General features: G+C 50.7%; 1 protein-coding gene across 8 annotated transcripts in view; it reads left to right on the top strand.

The window, feature by feature from the left end:
- Nucleotides 1–12,476, top strand: part of LOC120368798 — a 49,931-nt gene that overhangs the window by 12,058 nt on the left and 25,397 nt on the right. For 2 of the 8 annotated variants that reach the window (XR_005582790.1, XR_005582789.1), the window contains exons 2-3: nt 3,929–4,082; nt 4,314–4,894. The exons of 2 other annotated variants lie outside the window; for them this stretch is intronic. Coding sequence is in view for 1 of the 6 variants with exons in the window: in XM_039481348.1 (XP_039337282.1) it covers nt 4,339–4,894 (556 nt within the window). In the remaining 5 variants the exon portion in view is untranslated. 4 more of the 8 variants (XR_005582794.1, XM_039481348.1, XR_005582795.1 and 1 more) reach the window with 4 other exon arrangements.

The raw sequence follows: 12,476 nt of genomic DNA, 5'->3' as shown, positions 1-12,476 counted from the left end.
CTTAGGGGGTGAGGTAGAATTTTTAGACTGTCTCTTACCCATTTTCCACTTACACACACAGAGAGGGTACCCTGTCCGCGCTAGCGGCTCATAAACTAAGAATCTTTCCCTACAGAACATTCACACAGGGGAGACTAACGAGGATGACTGACTCTCCTACACCCCATTTCAGCAAAGAGCATCGGCTAGTCTCTGGGAGACACAGCGCCGTATACTCTAATTGCATCCAATGAGATGATCAGACTGTCAGTAGCCCACACGGAAAGGAAGGGGGGGAGGGAAGATGGGTTCACACATTCCTAGACCCAGGCAGCTTCCTCGCCGGACAATGCCAGGCTGAGTCAGCCCACCGTGGGTCGGATCTCCTAAAGATCACTAGTTACTGGGCTTGCGTTAGACTACTCCTGATCATTAGCAATCGCTTCACAGGGCAATCTGGGCGTCTTCCAGTAACGAACACTCACACAGGTATACACACACACACACACACACACCAAGGCCATTGTTTCCTATTGCCACGATGCATCTTATCTTGCTGCACAGTCAATAAATTCAAATGGCATGAGCCCAGCAGAGACAGACATTCCCACGGACAGTTCTCCTCCCAGTGCAGCTCTGGGGCATATGATGAGGGATTTTTTTACAAGAGCACTACATACAAACAGCTTCAGAAGCTACCCATTCGCTGACAAAACAGAAGTAATTGAAGGATCATGTTGTAATTAAGTGATCCTTCTGGTGGCCACCTTTCCTGGCTCTCTAACTGATACTGAGGCCAGTCTACTGTATAAAATCTTTTCAGTTTACTTTTAGTCAATGGATCTGATTCAAACACTCTCCAATTCATCAGAATGCATTCTAAGGGTGTACACCATACACTGCCTGTACTCTGTTCCTGCCCCATACCATCGGCTTGCCCTTGACCCACTATAGGACGCTCTCTCGTCTAGTGGGAATTACAACGGCTGGGTGTCCCCAGCCTCAGGCAAAAGTCCACACCACTGGACTGTTCCTACCTTATCCACAGGACCTGTTCCTCACCGTCGCCCGCAGCTGCTTCTCCACTATCTGAGTGCGTTGCACCGTTGTGTCCTCCAAGGTCAGCCTGACGCGTCTCTGCCAAGGCCCCCGGTAAAGGCACCGGTGCGCGCTGGGCATTGGCTGTGACCATCGTCCACCGGCCATTGGAGGAGTCCGGGCAAGGCACAATTTTGCCTCGAGCCCACCCAGGGACGCCAAAACTGTTGCCGGCTCAAAGAGCCCGATGCGGAGCAACAGTGGTTCGTTGCCCGGTGTGCATCGCACTAATTATCACACCAGGGTGGAGAACCAAAACCAGGTTTATTTGAGCCCAAATATGGTGCCCGGGAGAAAAGCATTCTCAAATCCTGCACACCAGCGCGCAGGCGGGATCCCAGCATTTATACCCCCCTTGTTTGTGTAAGCCTTTTGTTCGGTTTTCCCCCTCACCCCTCCCTTCCCAGCAGCAGCTACATTAGGCATTACATTTCAGCGTGTTAGAAAAGGTCTCATCCACAAGCTTATCTCTGGCCTTCACAGAACAAACGCATACAGATTTTCCTTCCCCCTCTCCCCCTCCTCCCCGCCGCTTCTGCTGTTTCAAACTCCTACATTTGCAAGCGGAGATTGCTGACAGCTACACATTTTGCTTGCAGTCTGTTAGCATCTTAGGCTGGTTAAAGTTCACAGCATGTAAGAACTTTGGTTCACTTCAGGCCCAAAGTCACAACTTTGGTTTACTCAGGCCTAGTGGCACCAACACTTCCACACTGCAACTTGAGATCATTGCTCCTTGTTCTGTCATCAGCCAGCTCTAAGAATTTCATGAGAATCAATCTTTCATTAGGAAAATAATTCAAAAATGCAAATACAAAAAACGTTGAGTGAAATCAATCCACCCTGATCTGTTGTATCTGGGGGTGTGGGCCTTGGGGGCCAGACTGAGACTCTCATTGGCTGGTAACACTCAGGAAGCCAGTAACAAATTCCAGTCCTGTTACCGTCCAAGCCTCCATAATCCAAGGAACACCTGAGGGCTGCGGGAGACATGGGGTGCTGAGAAGGTCTAACTCATGATTTGTCCTTTAGAGCACAATTACTTAGAGAATTTTCTCCATCCCCCATGATACAGAGGGAAAGAGAAAAGAAGGGTGCTAAGAGTGTGAAATTTCATAGCCCATGAAATAGAGGCCACATTAGGAGACTGAATTGTTTCACAACCAATGCCTCTATGAAAAACTCAGTGTGGGGTGCGGAACAGACTCTGCTGTTTTACCGGGTGGCCTGGTTGCTCCCCAGAATCAATAATGAGCAAGTGGGGTGATCCAGGGTGCAGCTCAAACATCCAGCTGGGCTGGCCAGCGGCAGACATCAGGCCTGCCAGGGAAAGGTGGGTGTGGCAGTGACTTCACAAAGGCCTTTGGCAGGAACTCAGCCCATTGAGCAAAGACAATGAGGCATCTGTGACCTCACAGAGCTCCCTTGACAACAACCAGGCAGGACAGGGATGCGGGGCAGGGAGAACCTCGGAGAGCCCTGTAGCCTTGCTGCAGCAAGCCTCCCTCTTCACTTTACCAGATAAAGGTTATGAGCAGACAATGGCTGGAAGTTGAAGCTAGACCAATACACATTGGAAATAAGGCGAGGAGCATTTTTAACATCAGCGTTCACTGAGGGTTGTGCTGGATTTTCCACAACTGGCCTATTTTAAAATCAAGATTGGGTGTTTTACTAAAAAATCTGCTCTAATTCCTATGGGAATTATTTTGAGGGACATTCTATGGCCGAAGTGAAACAGAAAGTCAGATGACAGTGGTTTCTTCTGGGCTTGGAATTTATGAATCTGTGACTTGCTGGGGGCGTGTGGAATTTGACTATTTTGCTTCCCTCTTCCTCTTTCCCTCTTGTCCCTTCTTCTCAATTGGAAAACAGGCCACCAGAAAAGCCTGATTTCCACCCTGTGCCCCTTACATTAGTGCTGTAAGCTGAAGGGCATTGTGACTTTAGAGTGAATTCAGCCAGTCAGTGCTAACTCTCCACAGGTGATTTGCATAAGTCAGTAAATGAACCTGCAGGTTTCCGTGGGAGTGATGCCCAAGGCATACTTCTTTACCTCAGTTTGTTTGAAATGAAAAAAAAATGTTCTTTTTGTTCTTATGTATCCTGTAAAACCAGCAAGTCAACATGTTTTAATGGATACCTATTCATAGAATCATAGAAGACTAGGGCTGGAACAGACCTCAGGAGATCATCTAGTCCACCCCCCTGCTCAAAGCAGGACCAACCCCAACTTAATCATCCCAGCCAGGGCTTTGCCAAGATGACCTTTAAAAACTTGTAAAGATGGAGATTCCACCACCTCCCTAGGTAACCCATTCCAGTGCTTCACCACCCTCCTAGTGAAATAGTGTTTCCTAATATCCAACCTGAGCCTTCCACAATGCAACTTGAGACCATTGCTCCGTGTTCTGTCATCGGCCACTTCTAAGAATTTCATGAGAATCAATCTTTCATTAGGAAAATAACTCAAAAATACAAATACAAAACATTTGCAATGAAATCAATCCACCCTGATCTGTAGTGTCTGGAGGTGTGGGCCTCTGAGGCTAGACTGAGACCCTCATTGGCTAGAACCACCCAGTGAGCCAGTAACAAATTCCAGTCCTGTTACTGTCCAAGCCTCTGTAATCCAAGGAACACCTGAGGGCTGCGGGAGACAGAGGAGTGCTGACTCATGATTGCCAACACAGAGATGTGTTATTGGCTTTGGATGGGGGAGAAAGAGCAAATCCGTCAGTCACTACAACAGGTCACACTTGGAGCCAGAGAGACTGGAAATAGAGTCCTGCTGGCACTTCCCAGCTCTGGAAGGGAGTGTTCCTCTAGTGGCATTGTATTGTTTTCACAGCCACTTTCGATCTCCTGGCTTCTATCCCTTGCCCTGCTGGCAGGGCATTATGCGGCACCCTTTGCAGGCCACCTGGGTGCAGGAGATCGAGGAGGAGGTAAAGGAAAGACCAACCCCGAGCATCTGCCATCCAGCTTCATCCCATCTAGAGCAAGTAAGTGGATTTCTCCAGAGCCATCCCCAGTGTGGCAGGAATATCCCACCAATAGGGCTCCCAGCCGTCCCTTGTCAGGGTTTGTTCCCCAGGTTGAGGGTTCCTGTGCCGTGGGGTTGGATGTGTCGGGAGGAGAAATTGCCTCAGCAGAGGGGAGGTGGGCACAGGAGCAGGCAGGCCCGTTAATGAGAGGCTGCTTTGAAGCCAGACTCATGGCTGCTCCCCACTCAGTTCCAGGATAGAGTGGCTGAAGCGGATGCTCAGGAGGAAGGCTGGGCAGGTGGCTCCAGAGCCAGCAGGAAGCGGCAGCCGGCCTTCCCAGGAGGAGAGCGGCCCCTCTGTCCCCGCGGGTGGGGAAGAGGCTTGTGGCCAGGGTAAAGAGAGGAGCTCCCTGGCATTCTGGAGGAGGAGGAAGACACCAGCTCCCATAGCTGACCCTGAGGCACCTTCTGGGCCCAAATGGAGGTGGTCCCGGGTACAGCTATGGAGGAGGGAACCAGGAGAGGGCAGGAGCCAGGCAAGGCAGCTCTGGGGCTTCCTTCACAGGAAGCCAAGGAGCCAGGAGCTGTGTCCCAGGGCCCAGCAGGAGCCATCCACTACCCTGGCCACCGAGAAGCCTCCTGCCAGCCCCACCCAGGCCACCGAGGAGCCCCCCGCCAACCCGACCCTGGCAACTGCGGAGCCTCCTTCCAGCCCAGAGCAGGAGTTGAGCGACTGTTGGACAAACACCAGCAGCTCCGCCTACTCCCGAGGGGCCAGCAGCTCCTCTGTGGGGTCTGGCAGCCCAGAGTTGAAAGGCTCCCTCTTTGGAGGTGAGGGGAGACCCAGGGGAAATGGAGGAGGACTGGGACGGTGGGGGACTAGTAACACCCTGTGCCCATCGGCTCGCCAAGGCACCGGGACTGACCCATGTGAGCCCCACTAACACCAGTGGGGGTGGCACAGCCACGCCCCATGGCAGGGGATGCTGGGCAGAGTCGGGGAGCTCCAGTCTCCCCTGATCATGTTGTGGGGGGGGGCTGACTGCCACAGGACCCTGAGGCTGATGGGGCTGAGGGCGTCTCTGGGAGGGACAGGGTGGGGCCCTTGCTGCCATGGGGTTCCTTACAGAGAAAGGGAAAACATGGAGTCTTCTCTGTCCACTGCATTCCCCCAGCAGCAGAAGGGATTAAACTTTCTCCTTCCCTCCCTGGTGCAGAGACCCCCAGTGCCCAGGTGTCGTGGGTTGAGGAGGAGGAGGAGGAGGATTTGTCCCCCAACACGGTGATCCAGCAGCACCTCCAGGGCAAAGCTGAGGTACAAAAATTCCTCAGCTGCGCTGCCACCAAATCTGTCCTGCTCCTTGTTCCATCCCCACCCAGGCAGGGGGGTCTTGTACCAGAGAATCCCTCGCCCCCAATGGGGGGACACATCTCCTCTGTTATCTGGCACTGCAAAGTGGGGACATTTGTCCCACACAGGCCAAGATTTCCGCTCCCCACAGACACTGTCCAAGTTACAATCCCATGTCTGTGCAGGGTGACACTGGTTTCGTGAAGGGCGCGGCTATCCCTGTCCAACCCCATAGAGGTCCTGAGCCCTGGAGCTGGTTTGGGTTGGGCGGGGAGGTCTCTATGTAACAGGCTCTCGCTCTCTCCCCCTACCCCACTCCTAGCTGGTGAAGGACAGGGCCAAACATCTCAGCTTCCTTCACACTGTGCCAAGTCTGTGCTTCTCGGCACAGAAGCAGGGGCGAGACACCCTGGAGCCCCACATCTGCAAAGCGGCCCTTGTGGAGAGCATTGCAGTGAGTGGGACCCTGTGCCTGGCCCCTGGGGCGAGGGAACCAGACATGGGAGGAAGCGTTAGTGGGGCCGGAGGGGAAAGCAGCGGACAGGGATTCCTGGGGCTGAGGAGCAGGGAAGGGGATAATTGTGACACTGATTGGGAGCTGGCAGTGGGGGAATTGTAAGCCCAGAGGGGAGGGGAGGGAGGAGTTGGGTAGAAGAGAGGGAAGGAAGTTTGATGGATGGGAGGAATGTGGAGGCCCAGTTGTGGGCAGTGGTGACACTGGCTGTTTCTGCAGAGCACTTTGGATTCATGCAAAGAATAAACTCCACGCAGCTGCTGTCTGTGCCCCCGGTCTGAGATCAGTACATCAGCCCCTCCGGAGGACAGGGCTAGAGGTGGGGCTGCCGCACTGGAGGAGCTGCTGGCGTGAAGCTGCCCTGCGGTCCCATGTTCTGCTCCTTTCGCTGCTGCGATCTCCAGGAGAGCCCAGGGGTTTATGGCTCTCCTGTCCCAGGAACTGCAGCACAAAAGGAGCAGAACACCACACCAGCAGCTCCTCTGATGCAGCTGTACCGCCCCTAGCCTCACCCCCACCCACCTCTGCAGCACTGTCTTCCGGCAGGGCTGTTGTACAGACCCCAGATAGGACTCAGGAGATGCAGCTGCATGGAGCCGCTGGGGCGGGAAAGCAGCGCTAGAGGCGCTGCTGGCGTGGGGCTCGGTTGCCAGCGTGTCTGAAAAAAATATTCTCTGCTGTCAGAGGGAGCTGATTTGAAGCTCTTCTGCTGGCAATTCCCAAAGCAAGTATGACTGTGAACTGGCCATTGTTCCAGAGAGCAAGCCCCCCCTCTTCTCTTAGCAGCCCACACAGAAGCTGTGCCATGGTCACCCACTGGGAGTGCTCCCCCACCCCAGGTAACATGGGAGGGATCACAGGGAGGGGAGGGGGAGAGTGCGGGGCCATAGAATCATAGAACATTAGAGTTGGAAGGGACCTCAGGAGGTCATCTAGTCCAACCCCCTGCTCAAAGCAGGACCAATTCCCAACTAAATCATCCCAACCAGGGCTTTGTCAAGCCTCATCTTAAAAACCTCTAAGGAAGGAGATTCCACCACCTCCCTAGGTAACCCATTCCAGTGCTTCACCACTCTCTGAGTGAAAAAGATTTTCCTAATATCCAACCTAAACCTCCCCCTCTGCAACTTGAGACCATTACTCCTTGTTCTGTCATCAGGTACCACTGAGAACAGTCTAGATCCATCCTCTTTGGAACCCCCTTTCAGGTAGTTGAAAGCAGCTATCAAATCCCCAGGGGCGGCTCTAGAAATTACACCAGTCCCGCGGCCGGGGCAGAAGTGTCTGCGGCGGGTGCGCTGGTCCCGGCTCCAGTGGAGCATCTGCAGGCATGCCTGCGGGAGCTCTGTCCGAGCCGCGGGACCAGCACACCCGCCGCAGTCATGCCTGTGGGAGCTCAAGCGGAGCCGCGGGAAGAGGGGACCCTCCGCAGTCATGCCTGCGGCAGGTCCGCTCCTCCCTGGGCTCCGGTGGACCTCCCGCAGGCATGACTGCGGAAGGTCCGCCGGAGCCAAATGCCGCCCTGCCGAGACAATGCCGCCCCACGCGCCTGCTTGGCACGCTGGGGTCTGGAGCCGGCCCTGCAAATCCCCCCTCATTCTTCTCTTCTGCAGACTAAACAATCTCAGTTCCCTCAGCCTCTCCTCATAAGTTATGTGCTCCAGCCCCCTAATCATTTTTGTTGCCCTCCGTTGGACTCTTTCCAATTTTTCCACATCCTTCTTATAGTGTGGGGCCCAAAACTGGACACAGTACTCCAGATGAGGCCTCACCAATGTCAAATAGAGGGGAATGATCACGTCCCTCGATCTGCTGGCAGTGCCCCTACTTATACAGCCCAAAATGCTGTTAGCCTTTTTGGCAACAAGAGCACACTGTTGACTCATATCCAGCTTCTCGTCCACTGTAACCCCTGGGTCCTTTTCTGCAGAACTGCTTCCTAGCCATTCGGTCCCTAGTCTGTAACAGTGAATGGGATTCTTCTGTCCTAAGTGCAGGACTCTGCACTTGTCTTTGTTGAACCTCATCAGGTTTCTTTTGGCCCAGTCCTCTAATTTGTCTAGGTCCCTCTGTATCCTATCCCTACCCTCCAGCGTATCTACCACTCCTCCAAGTTTAGTGTCATCTGCAAACTTGCTGAGAGTGCAGTCCACACCATCCTCCAGATCATTAACGAAAATATTGAACAAAACCGGCCCCGGGACCAACCCTTGGGGCACTCTGCTTGAAACCGGCTGCCAACTAGACATGGAGCCATTGATCACTACCCGTTGAGCCCGACGATCTAGCCAGCTTTCTATCCACCTTATAGTCCATTCATTCAGCCCATACTTCTTTAACTTGCTCGCAAGAATACTGTGGGAGTTCATATCAAAAGCTTTGCTAGTCAAGGAATAACACATCCACTGCTTTCCCCTCATCCACAGACCCAGTTATCTCCTCATAGAAGGCAATTAGGTTAGTCAGGCATGACTTGCCCTTGGTGAATCCATGCTGGGTCCCAGGGTGGGGGCAGGGTCATGGGGATCCGTGCCCCTTTAGCTGGTGCAGCGTGCAGTAAGACCTGAATTCTACTTGCACCACTGTTTAAAAAATAAACAAATACTCCTAGTGGGAGGGATGAGACCCAGAAGGGGAGATTTTCAGTGGAGAAAATCAACAAGGGGTGGAAGAGTGGAGGAGAGAGTCTGGAAGAGAGGATGAGAAACAGAAGGGCAGAAACATTAATTAGAAGAGAAACAGCCACAGACATAGAGAGAGAGAAGAGAAGAAAAAACATGGACGACTGATAAAGTGCAGAATTAAAGACACACTACGTTACAATTTATAACATATAAAAACTAGGTTTAAAACATTATATAGGTTGCAGAGTCAAGCACACACAAAGTGATTACATAGAAGACAGCTACATTAAATGAACATTATCTGGAAACGCCAGATTTAGTTGTCTGTGCAACCTTAATTCAGCCCCCTAGTGCATGTGCATTATGATAGTCTTTATTTACATGATCACATACTATTTCTTCCACCTGATTCTTGGCTCCATCAGTACAAAGGATGGACTCACAAGGAGGCCAAATTCAATTGCATGGGCAGCTGTAAATTAGCATTTCCTAACTGTAGAGGCTTGACTTTCCCCAACCTAAATGGTCTTTTAGTGAAGCTTTTTTGTATGGAACCATTTGCGTGTCCCTCCTTTGAGCTCATGGTGCCCCATGGCTGGACATTGGCAGACTGAGGGTATGTCTACACAACATCTAGAAACCCGCAGCTGGCCTGTGCCAGCCAACTCCGGCGATTGGGGCTCGGGCTGCAGGGCTGTTTCATTGCTGTTTAGACTTTAGGGCTTGGGCTGGAGCCCAGGCTTTTAGACTCTCCCACCTCACAGTGTCCTAGAGCCAGGGCTCCAGCCCAAGCCTAGACATCTACACAGCAATGAAACAGCCCCGCAGCCCGAGCACTGGCCAGCCATGGGTTTTCCTTTGTTGTGCAGACATAACCTAAGAGGTAAGTGTGAGTATGCGGACTGCCCCGAGGTTCCGGTGCATGATTGTTAGCAATTTAACGGAACAAAATTTGGCCCAATGGCAAGTAGTTCAGCTACAAACACATACTGGGATGGCATATTTGACACATATTTTATCAACAGTCTTAACTTTCTAAAATGCAGGAAATTTGAACCATTTTTTCCAAAATTTCCCAAGGGAAGGCCCTTAAAGCCAAACACTTTTTATATTCTTGGGCTCCTCACAGTTTCCTCCAGCCTCCCCTGGTTTAGCTGGCTGACTGTGGGCTGAGAAGAGATACTAAGCAGCTATTGTGGCTGAGAAGGAAACACAAAACAAGAGGGTTGCTGGCAAGCTGTGGGGGGTGACAGTGGGCCCTCCTAGGGCAGCTAGAGCTGTGGAGACCACAGGTGAGGATGGCCAGGATCTGCACTAGAAGGCTTGAGTCATATTTAGTGCCATGCTAGGGACGAGGCAAAGAACTGTGATGGGCACTGATTTGCAGTTCAGGGGCCAGATTCCCCATTCCTCCAGAGCCGGGCTTGTTGCAAAAAAGGTGGGTGGGTGAAGGGTGGCCCTAGGCCAACTCTCACAGCTACCAGGCCAATGGGGTACGGGACATAAGCAAGTGCACTGCACTCTGGCCATTCTCATCTAGTGGCTATTCCATTGGAGGGGCTGTTGCAGCTGGGTGTAAGTTAGAGCAACCCTGAGGCTGCCCTGCCTTATACCAGAGGTGGTGTAGAGCTGTGTTGCTGCTTTACAGCCCTCCCCACCACCAAGGAAACACTCTTATGCACGAAGAGTTCCTGGGAGGCCATTTCTGCTGGGGGTAGAGCCCTTTTAGGCAGCTGCAGTGGTGTAAAGGTACCTTGATGGACAAGAAACTCTGACCACAGTGGGGCAGAATGAGTGCAGCCAAAGCCCTCTGGGGATAACTATCAGTGTAGCAGGGGAAAAAGCCAGTAGTTGAGCCTGGTATAAAATCTTCATAAGACAGGAAGATTTAACACAAAGAGCTGAGAGCATGAAGCCATTTGTTAATCTCTGTACACTACTGGCAGTGGCTGACTGTCACATCTGCCTGTAAACCCTGTGTTAATTGACCTGAGTCCAAGTCCACATAAGATTCATGATTAGTGTTTCCTCATCACTGAGATCAAGTAGATGATACCTGGGGGAAAGAACCCTCCTGGGGCCTACATTTCATGCTGCCAATAAAGCTTTGACCTGGTCATTGTCCCTTGCTGGGTCATTGTCCACTATTGCGTCCAGAAACTTTGTGTGGTTCACTTCCCTCATTCCACCCCAGCAGTTGCCTCTTTAATCATCAAACTCAAACACTTCGGGCAAAGTCGGGGGTTAGTATCTGAATTGGTTTTATTATTACACTTTTTGTGCTTAGTCACAGTCGCGCACACAGAGGAATCTAAGCCACAGGAAATAAAGAAAACCATTTGGAAAGAAGCATTGGTGTTATCCCTCACAAGTGACAGAAAATAAAATGGAATCCTTCCAAGCTTAATTATAACCTAACTTGGGTGCTTGAAACATTTAAAAAAATGGATCCCTGTCCCCTAAGGCTAGTTTAAAGGTCATTGTCCGCCGAGATGCCTACAAAACACTTGACAGTCGCTAGGCAGCTAGTGTGCTGCAACTGCTGCCTATCATGCTGACCAACGTTGCCTCATTGTTGCCTTGTGCTCACCCAGTTGGCTCTTGTCTTATACCGAGACTGTAACCTCTTTGTTAGATTTCACCAAGCCAGTAACAAATGTGTGCTCCTGGACTACTATATTAGTCTCACCATGGAGCCACAGACAGTCACCTTAGGGGACTCCAGCCAAGCTTGCCATCCAGACAAACTGGACTTAATGATATTGGTCACAGAAACCAAATATCACATTGTACCAGCCAGTCACTTATCCCAGGTCAAGGTATATTTCAGATCTCACCAAAAACAATGCTGCAGTCAATGCTTTAGTAAACTAAACTAAAGATTTATTAGATAAGAAAAGAGTTTTTAAAGCATGTAAAATACATTACAGGTGAATCAGAGTTTGTAAATCCAGTATAATGGCAAAGATGTAGTAATCTGTTAGTTTTCCATAAGTCTCTCAGGGCTTCCCAAATTGGCTCTGAGGATTGTGTTTGGTATGCCTCCTGACTACATCCAGATAGATCAGAGATGCAGAACTTCTTCCAAGATTCCTTCTTATCGTTGAAAACAGTCTGACATATTTTTGGCACAGCGTGGCTCCATAGACTTCACAATGTTGATCACTCGATGACCCTTGCTTTGAAGTTAACATTCTACTTCCTATGCATACACAAGTAATTCAGTTACAGTGATTTATGTAATGCAATTGCCGGCCATTCAGATGATTGTATATATTAAACAAATTCTCATCCAAATGCTAGCACAGCTTTTGATCTAGGGTTATCTAATCATAGGGCATACATAATACATACAGAATCAACAAGTTACAGACAATAGCACCACCATTAGCTTTTCACTAGTTTTCAAGAATTTAGGGCAAATGCCATGTACATGTAATGTGATAACATCGGCTCTTTGTTCTATTCTGACAGGTGAATGGGCCTGTGCCTTTGATTTGAGCTGGCTCCTGGGTAGGCAGAGTCATATTCTGGAATTAATTTTTTTTAAAGAAATTTCTCAAGAACTTTTCCTCCCAGAAGGTAATTTTGCCTTTGGAATTCTCTGCTCCAGGTGGCTGACAGATTCCACCATACTGGAATCCAACAAGAAAAGGACTGACAGTTACTTGGATCTCAGTGGGAACGTAAATGGTATTTGATCCCTCCCTGTAGGATACAGATGGATGAATCAGGTTGGGTTAAACGAGAACAACCACTACACCCCATTCCCAGCCAGAATTTAGTTCATCCCTTGAGTTGGACACTTTAAGCTTTGGACAGTGCTCGTGATGCTGCAGCACCCTTTTCCCCACGGCTCCTGGAAGGGAGAAAATCTGAAGATGCTTCTCCTACAGCCTCTTACCAGTTTACTTCTCCCATTTC

The sequence above is a fragment of the Mauremys reevesii genome, linkage group 7, assembly GCF_016161935.1.
Source record: "Mauremys reevesii isolate NIE-2019 linkage group 7, ASM1616193v1, whole genome shotgun sequence".
Taxonomy (NCBI): Eukaryota; Metazoa; Chordata; order Testudines; family Geoemydidae; genus Mauremys; species Mauremys reevesii.
This window is presented reverse-complemented; position numbering and strand designations above follow the sequence as displayed.